General features: G+C 47.1%; 1 protein-coding gene across 2 annotated transcripts in view; it reads right to left on the bottom strand.

Annotated features, from left to right (window-relative positions):
- Window positions 1-21,384, bottom strand: part of LOC137426700 (cytochrome P450 3A9) — a 179,243-nt gene that overhangs the window by 93,714 nt on the left and 64,145 nt on the right. For both annotated transcript variants that reach the window (XM_068115491.2, XM_078779119.1), the window contains exons 5-6: window positions 18,406-18,505; window positions 4,810-4,923 (exon numbers count right to left, since the gene is read on the bottom strand). In XM_068115491.2, the coding sequence (XP_067971592.2) occupies window positions 4,810-4,923; window positions 18,406-18,505 (214 nt within the window). The remainder of the gene's footprint in view (window positions 1-4,809; window positions 4,924-18,405; window positions 18,506-21,384) is intronic.

The following is a 21,384-nucleotide window of genomic DNA, read 5'->3' as shown; positions in this document are numbered from 1 at the left end:
TTGAAAGGGGACTGACATTGCACCCTGTGCTGTTCTGTACTGTAGAACAAACTGATGCGATGGTGTATCTTGGTCAAAAACTTGACATGTCATCAATAAAATGCCAATGTTTCAATTAGCAATTGTTGGTTTGTTTTATTTTGAACTGTTACAATTTTATTACATTTCAAACAAGTGGCCTCTGTATGGTCTTCTGGCAGTCAGACCATAGTCATGCAGTCGTTTTCGTGCAGTATCATTGGAGATCCGTGGGTTTGCACGCCCCGGAGTTTCTGCCGCAGTGCGGGATGCTGGACGGAATCGATCCCGCAGGTGACTTCGGACCATCTGCCTGTCCTGCCTTGCAGTGGTGACTCTTGGCCTCCCTGATCGAGGTCTGTCATCTGCAGAGTTGTGGGGGGTGTCTCTGTCCACCAGGGCCGATATCGTCTGGTGTGAACAGCCAAGGCGACGTGCCACCTCACGGTAGCTCAGTCCGCCTTGCAGCATGCCCAGGGCACGCTGCCGTTGATCCCTTGACAATCGTGGCATGTTGATTGAAATTCCCATTTTGCACAGGCCTTTTTAAAGCCAATATCAAGACATCACGTGCAGCTCATTAAAATCATCCCGTACCCCTTGGCTAATCACTGACAGTCAAAACGGCTGTTCAACAGCTGTGCTATGAAGTGACCATTGAAGGTTCAAGTAACCATCCGTGACCGTTTTGTCTGACAGTGAGGACACTATTGTCCACAAATAAGTTCACACATTTACTACACGCAGTGTTATTGTTGATATTTAAAGGTTTCAAAGGTGGTAAGTTTCTTTTGCGTTTCAGTATATATAGAATATGTATAGCATTTAGTGGGATCAGCAAATAGCAGACTCTGTTATCCACTGTTTTATATCCATTTTATTTTTTCATTTGTTATTTATTTTATGTACACTTGCGCACATGTCCTTCTGCCCTAGTGCTACCATTGCTGGTACCGAAGTGGCAGCCACCTCCCTCTGCAATTTAAACTTGTAAATATTGCAAATAATTATATTGCAAAATATTGCAAAATTATCCCATCTCGTCTTCAGTTGTCATACCCTTCCTCCCGTCCATGGTACACGGAATCTTGTGGTGAGGCTGTTGCCCAGAAACAACTTGCCTTCATATCCTGGAAAGCAAATCCAATGGAAGGAAATCTCATTTCCTTTCACAACGACCGAAACAAGTGTGTGTCCACCCTCAGGAGAGCCAGGAAACAATATCTCTCCGTTCTCAAGACCGAACTCCCTTATCTGTCTCCCTCTTCCAAATCCTGGTGGCGTCTGGTCAAATCTGTTTCTGGTGTTTGTTCCCCCTCCATCCCCTCCCTTACCTCAAACGGCTACACAGCTGACTCCACACGAGAAAAAGCTGAATGCCTCAACTCTGTGTTTGCCTCTAAATATTGTGTCCCAGACCCATCCCTCTCTGTACCCACCGTACCCAGTCATACCCAGCTGCTCCTGGACTCTGTGTCCTTTCCTCCTGACAAGGTGGAAAAGTTTATGTCAACCCTTGACTCTGATTCTGCAACTGGACCTGACGGCATCAGCCCACGGGTCCTAAAATACTGTTCTTCCGCTCTTTCACTCCCTCTCTCTGTTCTCTTCACCCTCTCTTTTGCTCAAGGTCATCTGCCATCTGCTTGGAAATCAGCCAACATCACCGCTTTACACAAAAAAGGTGCAAAAACAGATCCTAGCAACTACAGACCAATCAGCCTTCTCCCAATTATCAGCAAAGTCGTGGAATCCATCATTGCTTTGGATATGAAATCTTTCCTCTTCTCCAATGGCTTGATCTCTGATCATCAATTTGGTTTCAGACCAGGTCACTTTACTCTGGACATGCTGCTTCTGCTGTCTCAACAATGGATGGAGGTCCTCAATGCCAAACAGGAAATTAGAGCTGTCTCCCTTGACATATCATGTGCCTTCGATACGGTCTGGACCCCGCTCTGCTCACCAAACTCTCCTCCTTTGGTATCCATGGAAATCTCCACGCATGGCTGGCGGACTTCCTCTCCAGTCATAGTCAACGTGTGGCCCTGAATGGGTTTCTCTCATCTCCTCTTCCTGTTCAGGCTGGAGTTCCCCAAGGCAGTGTTCTGGGCCCTATTCTTTTTCTGGTCTTCATCAATGATCTCTCCGACTCTATTGAAAATCCTCTCTATTTCTTTGCTGATGACTCCACTCTCTGCCGCTCCATTCCTCATCCCTCAGATCGGCAGTCTGCAGCCTCCTCACTCTCTGCAGAACTGGACAAAATCACAGACTGGGCAAACAAGTGGAACATGTCTTTCAATCCTGACAAATCTCACACTCTTACGGTCTCTCCGAAAAGACCAACTGGACAACCCTCCCATCCACTTTCTGAATAATCCTCTCCAAGAAGTTCTGTCACTCAAGCTTTTGGGTCTCACTATCTGCCATGATCTTTCCTGGGAAAACCACATTTCAAATCTGGCCTCCAAAGCCAGTCGCCGACTGGGTATCATCCGTCATGCAAAGTCCTTGGCACACCTGAGCTCCTCACCACATACAAGGCTTTCATCCGCAGCTCAATGGAATACTGCTCTCCCCTCTGGGCTGGTGCTCCTGCCTCACACCTAGCTCGTCTTCACGCTGTTGAAATCAAAGCTTTCAGAATCATTGGAATCTCCCGCGATGAAGCTACCTCCGAGGGCCTTTCACTTATCACCGCAGGCAGGTTGGTGGTCTTTGTTTTCTACTGACTCCTCTCCGGCCTTGCTCCTCCAGCTCTCTCTGGGCTCTGTCCCCTAAATATTCCTACAGGTCGCACAAGATCTGCCTGCAACCCTCTTATGGTTAAACTGCCAAAATCAAGATTCTCTGCTCACCTTCACTCCTTCATTCCTCTTTTCTCCCACCTCCGGAACAAACTCCCTCACTCTCTTCAATCCCACTCCTCCCTCCAGGTCATTAAAACAGCTGTTCACCACCATCTCTTATCTTCCCCCATCCAAAACCTTGATGTTTTCTACCCCTGCTAATTTCACCCCAAATTCACTTTTTTGAAATACCAACTTCTTTCCTGGAAGTCCTTGGTGTCCTTGTGTTTATACTTCTCCCACACCCCCCCCCCTTCCCACGCCGCCTCCCCCCAAGCCCTCTCCCTCCCACACATTCCCGATGTCCCTGCTCTCAAATGTTGTGTTTATGTGCTTCCCCTTCTCTCCCCATCTTGTTTACCGCTCCCCTTTTATATACTTTGTTTGTTTGTCTGTTTGATTTGTTTGTGTGATAAATGTTAGCTCTTTCACGAGCCTCGATTCTGTATCCCCCCCCCCAAAAAAAAAACAAAAAAAAAACATAAATAGCTGTTTGCTTTGTTTCGACTCCGTACTCCTGTGGCGATATGCTGTCTTTTGCAATGGTTCCCCAAATGGGGCCCACAAATTTGTTTGGTGCCAGGCCCACAAAAGGTTAATCCGGCCCTGGTTCAGGATCATTCAGATTTATTAACACACACACACACACACACACACACACACACACACACACACACACACACACACACACACACACACACACACACACACACACACCGAAAGGTGTGGTTAAGCAACTGGTTCACTTTGTCTGTTTTTAAAGATGTCATACAACAGGCATGACACAAACACAAACAACAGGACACAAACAACAGGCATGAACAACTAATACAAGAAGACGTCATGCGGAGCACGATACTTGCAAAATCCGACCCCCAAAAGTTTTCCATTGTTACAGCAAATTATCCATTTAGTGAAGATTAAAATTTACGATCTTGATCAAAGCTCTGGTCAACAGGATGAAAAGTGACGATTTTTCAGATGAAAAATGATGATTTTAGAAGTTTGACCTTGAGTTGACCTTTCGACTTCAAAAATAGTTGGTTTCCCAATTCAGTGAGGCAATACGCAAATGCTGTTCTATTTTCAAGTCAATCGGATGAAAATTGATGGGTTTTCAGATGAAAAATGACTTTTAAAATTTGACTTTGAGTTGACCTTTGACCTTTTGACCTCAAAAATAGTTCATTTCTCAATTTAGTGACTCGATATACAAATGCTATTCAATTTTCAAGTCAATCGGATTTAAAATGCCGATTTTAGAAATTTGACCTCCAGATGACCTTTGACCTCAAAATCAATAGGCTTCTCAATTGGGACGACCTATACATCTTGGTGAAGTTTTGTGACGATCGATTTAGAATTGTGACCTGTAGGCCAGTGACAAACAGACAGAACCACAAACGCAACCAACCAATATACTTGCAAAATCTTCCATTATGCAGAATCTTCGATTTTGCAAGTAATAACATGTTAGATAAGGTGGTGTAAAAGACACTACATTAATGGCAGTATACTTCCCAAAAAAAGATTTTTCTACAACCTTTAAAACATTTATTTTATTCCCATTGAATTCTATACTTGAACACTATAGAACACAAATCGCCTTATTGGCACTTTCAAAAACCTTAAATTAGTAGTACTTGATTAAATATTACAGCATTTTACGTCATCTCGACCAATCAAAGTTTCCGCTCACAGATCCCGGCCAAGTCCTTTTTTTCTCAAGGCTGTGGACTAAGGTGTTCTATGAACTCTCTAGTTTATCTTGTTCTGCCGGCCATATTAATGAAGAAAGAGAACTTTTTAAACCTGGTGGGAACTGCAGTCTAAACAAAACCAACTCGTACAAAAACAGGTTTGTCAAGTGTCAGAAATTATTTTGTTCATCATGTAAAGGAAATGTGCTCCAATTGTATAATAAATTAATGATTTTCACCTCTTTGAGTTTCCCTGTACTGAAGGTTGGACTGAGGATACTGCGAATCCTCTTCCAAGTGTCATCTTCCACCACTGACAGCGCTTCATCCAAAATGCCATTCATTTTCAAATTCTACAGAAACACAAGGAAAAAAACAAAAAACAGGTCAACTCGCATAGTTATCCTGAAATTATGGCAAATGGAGTTACATACAGGCCACAACCAAAATCGATGCCATTAACTTCAGAACATTGCTTCAACCATACTATATATATTTGGGGTATTTTGGGTCTACGTGGTATTTTGGGTCTTTGTGGGCTTTGGGTATTCGAGGTCGTTATGGGTCTTCGGGGAATTTTGGGTCTTCAGGGTCTTTGGGTTTTTAGGGTCTTTTCAATCTGATGGGTCATTTGGGTCCTTCAATTATTCAGGGTCTTTTAGGGCCTTTGGGGTATTTTGGGTCTTCAGGGTATTTTGGTTCTTTGGGGTCTTTTGGGTGTTTAATGGTCTTTAAGGGTCTTTGGGGCAATTTTTTGGTCTTCGGGGTCTTTTGGGTCTTCAAGGGTTGTGCTTCGTTGAGCGAAGTCCTTTATGGGCACTTCTGAGCTCTTCACCACATAAAAGGCTTTCATCCGCAGCTCAATGGAATTCTGCTCTCCCCTCTGGGCTGGTACTCCTGCCTCACACCTAGCTCGGCTACACGCGGTTGAAACCAAAGCATTCAGAATTATTGCTATCTCCCGCGATGAAGCTGATTCTGAGGGCCTTTCTCTCTCTCACCACAGGCAGCTTGGTGGTCTGTCTTCTACCGACTCCTCTCCAGCCTTACTCCCGGTGCTCTGTCTGTGCCATGCCCCCCAAATATTCCTACAGGTCGCACAAGATCTGCCAGCAACGTCTTCTGGTGAAACTGCCAAAATCAAGACTCGCTGCTCACCTTCGTTCTTTCATTCCTCTTTTCTCCCGCCTCTGGAACAATCTCCCACACCCTCTTCAATCCCACTCCTCCCTCCAGGTCTTTAAAACAGCTGTTCACCACCATCTCTTATCTCCCCCCCCCATCCAAAACCTTGACCTTTTCTACCCCCGTTAAAACACCCAAAATCCACCTCTTTCAATCCACAACTTCTTTCCTGAAATTCCTCGTAATGTTAATTTGCTTTATACTGTGTGCCCCTCCCTAATCCCGCAGCCCTCCCCATCCCACAGATCTACCGACGTCCCTGTTCTCTACTGTTTTTGTGCTTGTGTGCTTCCCTCTCTCTCCCCCTCTTGTCTCCCGCTCCCTTCATTGTATGCTTTATGTGTCTGTGCAGGTTTTCATGTTCAATGTGTTAGCTCTTACACGAGACTCCATTTTGTATACAAAAAAAAAAAAAAGCAAAAAAAATAGAAGAGGGTTTTGGGATATTTTGAGTATTTGCGGTCTTTTCGATATTTTGGGTATTCTGGGTCTTCAGAGTCCTTTGGGAGGAGGGGGGGTCTTCTGGGTCCTTGGGGTCTTTGGGGTCCTCTGTGACTTTTGTATCCTCTGGGTCTTTTGGGGTCTTTGAGATATTTTGTGTCTTTGGGATCCATTGGGTCTTCAGGGTCTTTTGGGTCTTTGGGGTATTATGGATCCTCTGGGTCATTTGGGCCTCGGGGTTGTTTGGGTCTTTTGGTCCCTCAGGGTCTTTTGGATCCTCGGGGCTATCAGGCTCTTTTTGGTCTTCAGGGTCGTTTGGGTCTTCAGTGTATTTTGGGTGTTTGGGTCCATTGGGTCTTCAGAGTCCTTGGGGGTCGTATGAGTCCTTGGGGTCTTTTGGGTGCTCTTTGTCATTTGGGTCCTGGGGATTGCTTGGATCATTTGGATCCTTGGGGTCTTTTGGGTCTTTTCAGTCTATTGTGTATTTGGGGTCTTCTGGGTCTTCATGGACTTTTGTGTCTTTAACAGTCTGCAGGGTATTTTGGGTCTTCGGGTATTTTGGGTGTTTGGGGTCCATTGGGTCTTCGGAGTCGAATGGGTCCTTAGAGTCTTTTAACCGGTGGACACACAGTCGTGTTCAAAGACTGCCCATTAAACCCCCCCCCACTCAAATCCCTCCTAAAGCACTACTCAAAGCCATCAAAACCTACCCTTATGAAAGGGGACAGACACACACACAACAAGCACACACATACACATTCACACATTGTGTTTTGTATGGTTATATATATATATATATATATATATATATATATATATATATATATATATATATATATATATATATATGTATGTATATATATACAGTATATATATATATATATATATATATATATATATATATATATATATATATATATATATATATATATATATATATATATATACTGTATATATATAGTATATATATATATATATATATATATATATATATATATATATATATATATATATATATATATATATATATATAGTTGCGGTTTTGGGTATATATATATATATATTGTTGTGGATATGAGAATTGTGTTTTTTTATTGTGTAATAAATTGTAAAATATCACCCTACTTCCTCCAGTTGTTGTGTATAAAGGTCAAAGGGCGTTCCTTAGTTAGGTCATATACCATCACGTAGCCAAATCATAGATTTCCTCCTTGTTGGTAGTTATTTCCTTATTCTGTGTATTAGGTTAAGGCTCTGTTTCCAACTAGTTAACACTGCATTGCATCGAATTCAAACAAAGGTAGTATCCCCTTTCAATTTCCCCAGAACCTCCATGGGATCCCCCTTTTGTCAGCCGCATTAACAAATTCCTCTGCGCGGTTTGCTGCATTCCGCTGTTCTTTGGGCTTGTGGTTTTCGCCGCAGCTGCTTGGCGGTTTTCACCGCGACTCCATTAGCCACGAGGTCGGATCGGAGAAGAAGGGGGAGGAGCCGCCGAATCCAGGGCGTTGGCCGCCCCTCGTCATCAAGGGCGGAGCCAAAGGAGGCCGTGCGAGCCAACCGGCACGGCAGTAAGCGACCCGGTAGGCGTGCCCAGAGAGCTCGCGGAGAGAGGTCGAGGCGCAATATAAAATGCGTGCGCATGCGTCAAGGAGGGAGTTCTAAGAGTTGAGTGAGAGGGTTCAAGAGTGGCTGAAGAAGGAGAGTTGCGCTGGAGAGTTGCTGAGTTGCGTAAGGGAAGGACGTTGAGTGTGGCGTGAAGTGGCGCTGAAGTGGGGCTGAGGAGCCCGGAGTCCAGCACGAAGCGCCCATCCGCTCGCGGTGAACGATACGCGCCGCTGGACACCAAGTTTTCCCGCCAAGAACGCGAGTCGACTCCTGGAGCCGGACCTCGACGCCTAAAGTGGCCTGGGCCTTCCCATTCCTCCTTCCAGCCAATCTACTCTGCAATTCCCCGTGTGAGTCTGTCTTTGTTTGTGCTGTCCCTGGGTTAATTAAGACTGTAATAGATAAGCTAGCATTTTCACTGTGTCCGCTTCTTCTTCTTCTGTTTTTATTTTATTATCTTTTCCTTCTCCTTGGTTGCTTTCAATTGTGTAAATAGTAAATAAATCATATTTGTATTTCTTACCCTTTGCCTTTCTTTCCTCTACATCCGTCGTTGTTGTCTTTTCCCTCATTGAAAACCTGTGGCGCGATTTTGGCCAACGTTTGAGAATCGGGTCTAGTTTCTGTTAACGGTTCGTGCCGCGGCTGCCATCCGCTCGGCAAATTAACATCTTATCCGCGGTCACGAACGAAGCTGCTCACCTGCCTCTGGAGGGAGCTTGTGCAGCTTCAGGACTCACGTCGGTCAGTCACAAACGAGGGGACTAATCCCCCCTCGAGAAGGGATCCGAGGCCGACGTTGGGTTCCGTAACATTTGGTGTCGGGAGCGAGATACGGACCAGAAGCGCTTAGCGCGCTCAAATTACGAGTGGGCCGAAATTTTGTTTTATAAAATCCCAAATTGAGTCGTGCCATGGATGGTCAAGGCGACGGGATGTTGGTGGGGGAATTAGAGGGGTTAGGGGTAACCCAGGACCCAAGGGAAATGTATATGGAGGAGTGCAATATGCATTGGGTTGCGGAGGCTTCAGGCACACGAGATGGCGGCGCCTCCTCGCACGAGGTTGCAGCAGCACCAAATTGCGCCGCGCACGTGACCGCAGCGGTCGTGCCCGCGGCGCCGATGAACTGGGTGCATTTTCTGGCACAAATGAGGGCCTCTATGGAAGAGTCAATGTATAATTGGAAGAGGGATGCCATGTCAGACGAATCCGGATGTGATCTGGAAAAATTTAGGGAGGAATCCAGGTGTGAAGTGGAAAAACGGATAGCAGAGGCAAAAAGGGATAATAAAAAAATGATGGAGGACATGAGGCGCAAGTCGGGCGAGCAGGTCCCAAGGGTGCACGATGAGGTAACGCGGGTCGAGGAGCGCAGATTGAGCGAGGTGGAACAAAGGGTAGCCAAGTTGACCAGGGCTATAAGGGACAAGACGCGAGATGTAGAAAAGCCGACGACCGTCAAAGTGGATAAAAAAATGTCGGGAGCACCGGGGAAGGTTGAATTGGAAGACGAAAATTTATGGGCGCTGACGGTCGAGGTAGAGCAAAGCACAGGTAAAATGATGGGTATAGAAATCGCGACCCGGGGTTTGGGGCAGCCGGCGACCGCTGAGGTAGGAGAGAAAATTTTATTAAAACCAGCGGTCGTTGAGGTGAATAAAGAAAAAGTAGTGGGAATTGAAATTGGAGAGACCGGGGATTTAGAAGAGCAACAACTGGAGGAAGGAATGGAAATTGCTCAAAGTCCGTGCTCACATCACGATGCTGTGCTCATTAATCCTTATAAAGATTTTCAGGTGTTGGTGCATGGAGGAAGAAGAACCCCGGAGGTGAGACGGGCTGTATGTGGTGCCGGGAGATTTTGTAGAAGGATGTTTGGCGACAAAAGGATTTTCGCGCGCTTGGGATCGATATGGCACCCGGGCGTTCGTGGAAGGTCCTTTGTGTGTTGTATTAAAGCGAATGGCACGTGTGTGAGGAAAAAGTGTGCATCGGGGAATGAGCGTGTTACGAAGCGCGAGTGTGAAACCGAGTGCGGGCGAGAATGCACGTCGGGGTGTACGGGGTGTGACACAGGGAGTGAGAGCGATACGGAGTGTACGTGCGAGGGTGAGAGTGACCCGGAGAGTGAGTTGGTGGTGGAGCGGGTGCGAGGATGCACGCTTGGGATGAGTGTGTGAGGAAGCACACCTGAGTTGGTTGTGGCGCGGGTGTGGGAGAGCCCATCGGAGCGCGTTAGTGGGTGGATGCAAGAGTGCACGCCCATGGTGAGTGGTACGGGGTACGTACCGAGTGGGGAGAGTGCGCAAGACGGTGCGCGAGGTGCGTTAAGGAAGTGTGCGCAAGAGGGTGCGCGAGAGGTGTGGTGTGTAACAGGGAGTGCGGTGGTGGAATGGACGGTGTGTGTGGGATGCACTGGAGGCGCCGAGACGCCAGGTTTTGTGAGTGTGAAACGGATCGCGTATGCGAGTGAAGCATCGACGTTGAACGGGGCAGCGGTTAGGGTGACGGATAGCCGACGCGGGCGCTCGGTGCACGGCGTGCTTAGTTGGATGCGAAGCTTCGCACGGATCATGCTTTGTTGGATGCGAAGCTTCGCGCGGATCGATGCTGCGTCGCCCCGCTTCGGAGCGTCGCGCACGATTCGGGCCGGGCCCCGCACTGAACGGTCGGAGCCGCGTCAGAGCGGCGACCGGTGCGATTCAGGGGGAGGGGAGCCGGGTCGGACCTTCGCCCCCTGGCGGGGACGGGGTTCCGACCGGGCAAGCCTCGGTCGTCGGGCCGGAGACCGCAAGGTTCCGCGCCGCGATGATGCGTGGAGCCTCGGCCCGAGCATGCCTCCTCCCCAGAATCGTGAATGCCGGACGGATCCAACTGCAGGCGACCAAACCACCCGAATTCATGGCTTGCCCGGTTGGAACAGGCAGGATGATGTCCTGCCTCTGGAGGGAGCTTGTCCCTGGGTTAATTAAGACTGTAATAGATAAGCTAGCATTTTCACTGTGTCCGCTTCTTCTTCTTCTGTTTTTATTTTATTATCTTTTCCTACTCCTTGGTTGCTTTCAATTGTGTAAATAGTAAATAAATCATATTTGTATTTCCTACCCTTTGCCTTTCTTTCCTCTACATCCGTCGTTGTTGTCTTTTCCCTCATTGAAAACCTGTGGCACGATTTTGGCCAACGTTTGAGAATCGGGTCTAGTTTCTGTTAACTGTTCGTGCCGCGGCTGCCATCCGCTCGGCAAATTAACATCTTATCCATGGTCACGAACGAAGCTGCTCACCTGCCTCTGGAGGGAGCTTGTGCAGCTTCAGGACTCACGTCGGTCAGTCACAAACGAGGGGACTAATCCCCCCTCGAGAAGGGATCCGAGGCCGACGTTGGGTTCCGTAACATTTGGTGTTATGTTGGCGGTGTTGGCGGTGAGTTGGCATTGAGTGAGGAGTTGATGTAGCGCGGTCCGCAGTAGAGCTTGAAAGATATGAAATCGGAGAAAGACGCGCATGAACAAAGATACGCGCTCGTATGAAAGTGACGCTCGGTTGAGCTTGAAGCCAAGCCGCTATAGTGCATTGAGTTACGCGAGTGATAGCGCGTTGGTTGCAAAACGCGCTGTGGAACCGCCAGCCGCGCTGAGAGACGCATACTTTTCCTTCCTGCCTCATCATCTGCTTTTGTTCGAGGAACGCGCTACGAGGATCCTTCCACCACCTGCTGGCCACCATCGCGGGACGTGCTGTGACCGAGGAGAGCCAGACGGAGCCGTTCCTGGACGACCAAGTCGGCAACACGTTTGGCCTGAACATCATCCTGCCTGCAAATTCCCTGTGTGAGTGCGAACGGGCCCGTGTCTGGGAATTTATAATAAGACTGCTTAAGTTCTGCTCTGTGTCTCTGCTTCTACCGATCATTGTACATAATATTGGGAATAATAATTAAACCTGTGTTCTTCCTTCCATTCGATTGCTCTTGTGTTCTCCATCATTGACGAAGCGTGGTACGAATACAACCGCTCTAATCGGGGTCCAATATCAATGGTGACTGCACGGACCACGTGGTACGCAATCCGCTCGGTGTACTCAAATTACACGTGGCTCGTGCGAGGCTTGGTTCCCCGCTTCCGTGGTGGTGCCGGTATTTAGGTACGAGCGAGACTTGGTCCCAAAACCCTACCTTGCGTTTGCCCGGAAGAGGCGTTTCAAGTCTCTCGGTTATGCCAGGCCCAGAAAGAACAAGGGGTTTAATCCCCCCTCGGTAAGGGTAAGAAGGGCGGCGGAAAACCGTAACATTTGGTAGTCAGGAGTGGGGATTTGGAACCCTGGGCAAAATTTTTGGACACCAAAATTTTGGACACCAAATTGTACAAATTGGCAGTAACAATTGGTGTCGGGGAGTGAGATTGGACCTGGAGTGCGCTTCACGCACTCAAAATTACGAGTGGACTAAATTTAGTAGTAAAAGCCAAATTGTATTCGTACCATGGCTAGTCAAGGCGGTCGAATACCGGTGGGGGTAGATAGGGTAGAATTGATGACCCAGGACCCACGGGAAAAGCTGGTAGACGAAGGGAAAATCAATGAGGTGCGTTAGCTGGTAAAGAAAATGGCGGCGCCTCGCAAGTGGCGGCGGAAGCCGAGCCCGCTGTACCAACGAGCTTTGGTGTGCAGCAGGTCATGACACAATGCCTGGCCTACATGGCAGAGTCAATAAGGGACAGGAAAGAAGAGAGGAGGAACATTAAAAAAATGTGGGATCGATTGGCTAATCGGATGGACGCCATAATAGAGGAATCCAGGTGCAACATGGACACCACGATAAAAAAAATGGGGGAGGACATTGGGCGCAAGCCGAGCGAGCAGGTCACATTGGTACGCGACGAGGTGACGCGATGTGAGGAGCGCGTGGGGAGCGAGATTGGGCAGAGTGAAGCTAAGTTGACCGGGGATATAGACACCGCGACACGGGGTGTAAAAAAGCCGACGGTCGCCGAATTGGAAAAGAAAATTTTATTGGCGCCGGACATCGTCGAAGGAAAATAAATAATTCAAATTGAAATAATGGGGGCCGAAGAGACGGTAGAGTTAGAAAATAAATCACAGAGGGAAGTAATGGGATGCGCCCAAAGTTTGTATTTGCATTCCTGCCTCATCATCTGCTTTTGTTCGAGGGACGCGCTACAAGGATCCTTCCACCACCTGCTGGCCACCATCGCGGGACGTGCTGTGACCGAGGAGAGCCGGACGGGGCCGTTCCTGGACAACCAAGTCGGCGCGTTTGGCCTGAACATCATCCTGCCTGCAAATTCCCTGTGTGAGTGTGAACGGGCCCGTGTCTGGGAATTTATAATAAGACTGCTTAAGTTCTGCTCTGTGTCTCTGCTTCTACTGATCATTGTACATAATATTGGGAATAATAATTAAATCTGTGTTCTTCCTTCCATTTGATTGTTCTTGTGTTTTCCATCATTGACTAAGTGTGGTACGAATACAACCGCTCTAATCGGGGTCCAATATCAACGGTGACTGCATGGACCACGTGGTATGCAATCAGCTTGGTGTACTCAAATTACACGTGGCTCGTGCGAGGCTTGGTTCCCCGCTTCCGTGGTGGCGCAGGTATTTAGGTACGAGCGAGACTTGGTCCCGAAACCCTACCTTGCGTTTGCCCGGAAGAGGCGTTTCAAGTCTCTCGGTTACGCCAGGCCCAGAAAGAACAAGGGGCTTAATCCCCCCTTGGTAAGGGTAAGAAGGGCGGCGGAAAACCGTAACAGTATATATATATATATATATAAACACACACACACACATATATATATATATATATACATATATATATATATATATATATATATATATATATATATATATATATATATATATATACACACACATACATACATATATATATATATATATATATATATATATATATATATATATATATATATATATATATATATATAAATAAATAAATAAATAAATAAATATATATATATATATATATATAATCGGGAGATTAAATCAGACGCGGATGTAGCTTCAGGAAGTCGATCTTTAATTTTCGACAAGCTTTCGACTAACAAAGGTCTTCTTAGTCTACAGAAACAACAGGCATGTATATCAGACAATATATGTATATATATTGTATATATATACACAGTGTCAACTTTCTATAGACACAATGTGTGCAGAACAATGATCTCACATTCGAGATTTTGCATTGTTGAAACATGGGCATAGTTCTGCTTCAGAGTGGTTACAGCCTCGAGATGCTCCATGCCATCTCGAAGAAAGAAAGTAAAATTATATCTGGATCTCTACAAATATCCAGGACTCCTGGATCTAACTCCTGGATCTTATCTGTCTGTGGCTTGCTTTTTTGGTGGTCGTGCGGATTTTTTGGCCACTGAGTCTGCCCTCCGCATAGTCCCGGCTCTGCTCCCTGCTTCGCCTACCCGGCTCCTTCGCCTGCTCGCTGTTTCCTCGGGCACGCTCTTGTGGGTTGTGTCCTTCGCAGCGGTGTGGCGGCGGTCTTCCCGCCGTGATCTTGATTTGTAGCGGCGGCGGTTGATTGCCGCTGCATTTCCCGCTTTGCCGTGATCAACCTTGGCCTCGTGATCGTCTCTTTGCTCCTGTCTGCCCTCTGCTTGGTCCCGACTCTGCTCCTGGCTTCACCTACCTGGCTCCTTCGTCTCCTTCGTTTCCTTGGGCCTGCTCCCGTGCGTTGGGACCATTGTTTCACCTCCTCAACCTTGGCCTCGTGCTCGCCTCTCCGCTCCTGCCTGGCATGGCTCTGCGGTACTCCGCCGCAACGCTCCTTCTGCTCAATACCCGCTGCACCCCATCATGCATCTCTGCCATCAAATCAAATGGACTCCTCCGACGACCCAGGTACATTCACCGTGGCTCCGGTCGTAAGTTTGTATATGTACAATCAGGTCACTCCATCCCCGTCCTCTGGTCGGCTCAGCGCACTCCCACTCATCGTCCCAGCGCACCTAGTCACGGCAACGCACAAAATCGCATCTCCTGCCTGCGAACCCTGGCTAAATCACCTGAATTCATCCCCGCTGTTCAAAACAACATCAAGCTCACCCTGTTCAACACCCGGTCCCTCAACAACAAATGCCTCATCCTCAACGACTACATCCTGGATAACAAACTGGACTTTCTCTGTCTCACCGAAACCTGGCAACAACCACTGGACTACTACACGCTCAACCTCACCACACCCAATGGATATTCCTACGTCAATAAACCACGCTCGGAGGGCCGAGGTGGTGGAATTGCCGTTATCCACCGTCAAGACATCAGGACCAGCCTCATCCCCATCGCCTCATCCTCATCCTTTGAACACCTGGCTTTTAAACTCTCTGGTCGCACGCAGTCAGTCATGGCTGTCGTCTACCGCCCTCCCAAACCACACCCATTATTCCTGTCTGACGTCTCCTACTTTCTGACCCAGCTATGTTCCCTCTCCCCCTCAATCCTCCTCCTTGGTGATTTCAATATCCACATGGACTCCACTGACTCCACAATAACCACTGACTTCACTGATTTACTCACCTGCTTTAACCTCACTCAACATGTCAACTTTCCTATGCATATCCGTGGTCACATTTTGGACCTTGTCTGCTCCACTGGATTAATTTTGCACCATCTCTCTGGCTCCGACCTCACCCTCTCTGACCACTTAGCCATCACTATGACCATCAACATCCCCACCCCAACACCAAGACATTATCGCACTATCAACTTCCGTAAGCTAAACGCTCTTTCACCTACCTCATTCTCATCCACCCTCTCTGAAAAAATGTCCACTTCTCCCTTCATTGACCTCCACACCCCTTCCGACCTCACTGACTACTACAACCACACTCTCTCCTCCTGCCTTGACCAGCTTGCGCCTGTAAAAACCAAAACAGTTTCTTTCACCCATTCTGCTCCCTGGTTTACCCCTGAACTCCGCCTGATGAAAACTTGTGCTCGCCAACTTGAAAGACTCCGCAATAAAACAGGTCTCACAGTTCACTCCCAAGCCTACAAGGACCACCTACAACACTACAAAGATGCCCTCTCCCACGCCCGCTCCGCCTACTACTCTCAAATTATCCACTCTGGCTCCGGAAACCCAAAAGCACTCTTCTCGACAATAAACAAACTCCTCCGCCCCCTGGACACCACCACCCAGTCATTCACAGTAGACAACTGCATCTCCTTCCTTTCTTTCTTCCAACGCAAAATTGACAACATCTACAACAGCTTGACCACCGCCGCACCCGCTCCCCCTCCAACCACCTGCCCCCCCATATCCTGCCTTCCCCTGTCTCAATTCTCCCCGGTCTCCCCTACTGACCTCTCTGAACTCCTCATAGGAATGAAAACTGCCACCTGCACTCTTGACCCCATCCCCTCCAGCTTTGTCAAGGCCTCCCTCCCTGCTCTCTCTCCACTTATCATTGCAACAATAAACTCCTCCCTGTCTACAGGCATCGTCCCACCATCCCTCAAAATTGCTGCTGTTACCCCCATTCTAAAAAAACCTGGTCTAAACCCTGACACCCTAAACAACTTCAGACCCATCTCCAACCTACCCTTTCTGTCGAAAGTTTTGGAACGCGCTGTAGCCACTCAACTCAAACATCACCTCTCTGGCAATAACCTGTATGAAACATTCCAATCCGGATTCCGCTCCAACCACAGTACTGAAACTGCTCTCCTCAAAATCACCAACGACCTTCTCCTCTCCTCTGACGCTGGCAACCTCAACATTCTCGTCCTCCTCGACCTCAGCGCCGCCTTTGACACCATCGATCACACCATCCTCCTCACCCGACTTGAATCCATCTTTAACGTTACCGGCACTGCCCTCTCTTGGATTAAATCATACCTCTCTGACAGACGCCAGTTCATCTCCATCAATAACTGCAAATCCCCCACTGCTCCCCTCCCCCAAGGTGTCCCCCAAGGTTCAGTTCTTGGCCCCCTCCTCTTCATCCTTTACCTGTCCCCCCTCGGTCACTTAATCCGCCGTCATGGTCTCCAATTCCACTGCTTCGCCGATGACATCCAGCTTTTCATCTCCACCAAGTCCGTCTCCACCGACACCCACTCTATCCTGACAAACTGCATCTCTGAAATAAAATCCTGGCTTCAAATCAACCTCCTCAAACTTAACTGTGATAAATCTGAAATAATCATCATTGGCCCAAAAACGCTCACAAAATCCACCCATAACTTTGCCCTCAACATCGACGGTATCCCAGTATCCACCTCCCCTCTCATCCGGAATCTTGGCGTCATCTTTGACCAAACCCTCTCCTTCGACAAATACACTAAACAGATCACAAAGACAGCCTTCTTTCACCTGAAAAACATCGCCCGTCTCCGCTCATCCCTCTCCTCCACGGCTGCAGAAACCCTCATCCACGCCTTCATCACCTCCCATCTGGACTACTGCAATAGCCTCCTCTATGGTTCACCCTCAACAATCACCAATAAACTCCAATACATTCAGAACTCCGCTGCCTGTCTACTCACCCATTCCCGGACCCGTGACCACATCACCCCCGTCCTTTACAAGCTTCACTGGCTTCCCATCTCCCAGAGAATCCAGTACAAAATCCTCCTCTTGCCCTCCATAACCTGGCCCCATCCTACCTGGCTGACCTCCTCTCCAGACACACTCCCACCCGCAACCTCCGCTCTGCTGGTACCAACCTCCTGACCCCCCCCCATCCAGACCAAATTTAGATCCTGGGGGGACAGGGCCTTCTCCATCGCTGCTCCCACCCTCTGGAACTCACTACCTCACACCATCAGAGACTCCTCCTCACTCACCACATTCAAAACATCACTCAAGACCCACCTGTTCAGCACTGCATTCAACATTCAACCCACAGCATTTAACCCCTGACTATCACTTCTCCTTCTCCCTCCTTTTGCTTTAAATATTTCCCTATTGATTCTTGTCTTTTTGCAATTGTTGCAAAAATTTTCCATGTTTTGTTACTTTTCCAACTTTTCCATGTTTTGTTATGCATTATGTTTTGCACTCTGTCAAAGCGCCTTTGGGCTTCATGAAAAGCGCTATACAAAATAAATGAATTATTATTATTATTATTAATGAAACTAACGAAGCTGTATTGCAGAAACTGCAGTCATACCTTCCTCACAACACAAAGGTTCCTAGGGTAAATGCACGAAAGTTGAAAACAACTTTTCAACTAGAAACCTTTCTTTTTGTCTCAGATTTATTATGATGTCCTCATTCAGTATTTTTAAAGCTTGAACAATTGACTTTCATCTCAAAACACAATTCATGTTCTCGTCATGTACAATAAATCGCACAAGACTTTTCAAAATTTCCAATAAGGCTTTCAAATGCATATTTTTAGAGAAAAAAAAATACAAAAAATGTACTGTCTGCAAAATAAAAATAAATTGTACATTAAAACCTAATTTTTACCAAATTGGTCATAAACACGAGAGTTACTACATGCATTTCATAAATCAATAGCAAAATTTCAGAACAAAAACACATCTAAGCACAATATTTATTTTAAATCACTAGAGAAACAGGAAGATCAAGTACATACCCGCCTGTTGGTAAAATGAGTGTAAAATTCTTTAACGAGGACAATTTTCACAATTTCCAGATCAGTGACCATTAGCATGGGAATCCTGCCTTCGTAGATCCTGCAAGAACATGTGAATATATTTTTCTTACTTCAAAAAACATTTTGTAATTGTGAAAAGCTACAATCACCAAAATTGTGAGAACTCAGAGCAAAGAACCCAAAATAACAAAAACTCGAAATTACTTCCAGGTCTTTAAGACGGCTGCTCAGTGCTCACCACCATCTCAGATTATCCCCAATCCAAAACAATGATCTTTTCTACACTCGCTAAACGCCCCCAAGCCTTTCTCCTCACAAACTTCCAGTTTTTCTTCTGTATCCATCTTGTCCTTTCCTGCTCCCCATTCCTCCTCACACCCATTGTTTGTCCAAGTCTCCCTCCATCTTGGCCTTCAACTTTGCTGTTGGGGGTTTCCTCCCTTTCTCTACTGGTCCTTTTGTCCTGTTACGTCCTGATCCATTCAGTGTACTAGTTTTTCCATGAGCTTCGACTATGTATACACCAAAAATATATATATATATTTGTCAAAAAAAAAGTTCAAAAAGTCCAAAATTTCAGCCTTCATCAGAAACCAACACACATTGCGTGTGCTCAGATCCTTTTATGGGAATGGTGAGTGAAACAAGGATGCAATAGATCCAGGAAACCATCTTACTATAATTCACCAAATGTCCGTCTGTCTGTCCGTTCGAAGGTACCATAAAAACTGCTGAACCGATCGCAAAGATATTTTCGGTGGGTAATCCTGGGATCCCCAGGAGTAAAATAGGCCATTTAGTTATCCGAATTTCAGCTTTGGTCTCCAGCATTCTCAGGTTTGGACTCCCGCATAACATTCGCATTTGCATGACGTTCATTGTGACGTCATCTTATGTCGAACAACGGTACCCGCCGTTGATTTTGCTCAAACTTAGAATGTTTAACCCTTACCACACAAGGTAGGTTGCTATTGCATTCCAACCCGATCCGTCACAAAATGGCCGCCATAGGCCGCCATATTGGTTTCAGCTCCGAAACGACGTTAAGACTTTAACGTCCACAAATATTGATCGATTTTGATCAAACTTGGTGTGTGAGACTCTTACCACACAAGGTAGGTTGCTATCGCATGTCAACCCGATCTGTCACAAAATGGCCACCATATTTCTTTCACCTATTAAGAAAAGCACAAGAATTTAGGACTTTAAAGTTGTCCAGTCAGTTCAGTTGAGTTCTGCTTCCCTGGAAGCTCTAATTTTATTAGACCCAACCGGTGTACACCGGAAGGGACTATAGGTTCGCACGCTGTCCCTCCGTCTGTCAGTCCGTCAGTCCATCACGCAAAGAACAGTTTTCCGGACTTTTTTTTCTAAACGCTGAATGCTAATGATTTCAAACTTGGCACATGGTTTCATCATGATAAGTTACAGATCAAGTTCGAACTTCAGGATGTTTCGATCATTTTTGACAAAGTTATGGTACTTTGAACTTTGGGAATTCTGATAATTCTGATGCTCCTCAACTCAGTGCCATTTTAAGTTTTAATTTCCTTTAAAAACCAATTTCTCTGCAATAATAGGACCGATTGAGATCAAATTTTCACCGTAAGGGGGAATCGATTTGTGGAATATTTTAATGGTCAATATGACGTCACAGGTCACGTGGTTCGGCCGCCATATTGTTTTTCGTCAAAACAGGAAAACCCCTTTTTCGCTGCAACGGCTGAACAGATCGAGGCCAAACTTTGCAGGCAGAGTCGCATACCCATGACGAACAAAAAAGTCAACGAGCATGACGTCATGCATCACATGGTTTCAGAGTTATGACGTTTTTTAGCATGAACCTTTATAACCGAGCCGCTCCCTCATTTTTGATCCAATCGAGGGGAAACTTCACAGATCTGTTCAGCATGTCAATCTACTAAAATGTCCTTTTGGAATTTGCGATAGGGCACGTGGTTTGGCAGATATCGTTAATTAAACGAATTTTTTTTTTTTTAATGGATATCTAGCGCACCGCGCGCCCTCAGCCTCGTCTCGCAAACGTCAACAGCGCGACACAGCATGCGCTTTCCGGAGGGGCGCAGCCAAGCCGAGCAACATATATATATATATATATACATATATATATATGTAGCAGTTACCGGAAGCATGACACAATCACCTTGCACCGGCCGATGACGTAACCGGCGGGCGGTCACTTGCCTGGACTCGCCCGGACGTGTCCGGACTTGCCTTGCCCGGGCGGACTCTCGATTTGCATACCACGCCCCGTTGAGAGGCGTGGCTGACTTATTTGCATACCACGCCCGGCCCGAGAGGCGTGGCTTTTGTGTGGTGAACTTTTGATATAAATTGCCGCCCGTTTGAACGGGCTATTCAGTGCTTTTGAGTTCTTTTGAGTTGAGCTAGAATAAATAGCTCAGTGAAACTTCGTTCTTGGTGTCGTCCATTTTGTCCGGCTTTATCGTGCGAGCATAGCTCCACAATTGGTGACCCCTTTTCGAGAACACGGCGATGGAGTCATCTGTAGCTTTGAAGCTCCCTGGCTTCTGGGAATCACACGCAGCCGTCTGGTTCGCCCAGGCAGATTCTCTCTTCGCCCTGCGGAACATCACGGAGGACACAACGTGCTACAACCATGTGGTCTCCTCGCTCAATGCCTCCACTGCTGCCCGGGTCCTGAGCTTCCTACAGAACCCGCTGAATGTCGACAAATACGGCGCGCTCAAAGGCCTACTCCTCGGTGCGTTTGGACTCATGGAGACCGAATGCGCGCGACAACTGCTCGACCTCCCGGAGCTGAGTGAGGCCCGTCCTTCTGAGGGCATGGACCACATGCTGGCTCTACTCGGCGACCACAGCCCGGATTTCCTCTTCCGTGAGCTGTTCCTCCGGCAGCTACCCGGGCGCAGGTACGGTTAGCTTTGGCTAACTCGCCCATCACGGACTGTCGTG

Source organism: Myxine glutinosa, chromosome 5, assembly GCF_964187855.1.
Source record: "Myxine glutinosa chromosome 5, kmMyxGlut1.1, whole genome shotgun sequence".
In the NCBI taxonomy this organism is placed as follows: domain Eukaryota; kingdom Metazoa; phylum Chordata; class Myxini; order Myxiniformes; family Myxinidae; genus Myxine; species Myxine glutinosa.
This window is presented reverse-complemented; position numbering and strand designations above follow the sequence as displayed.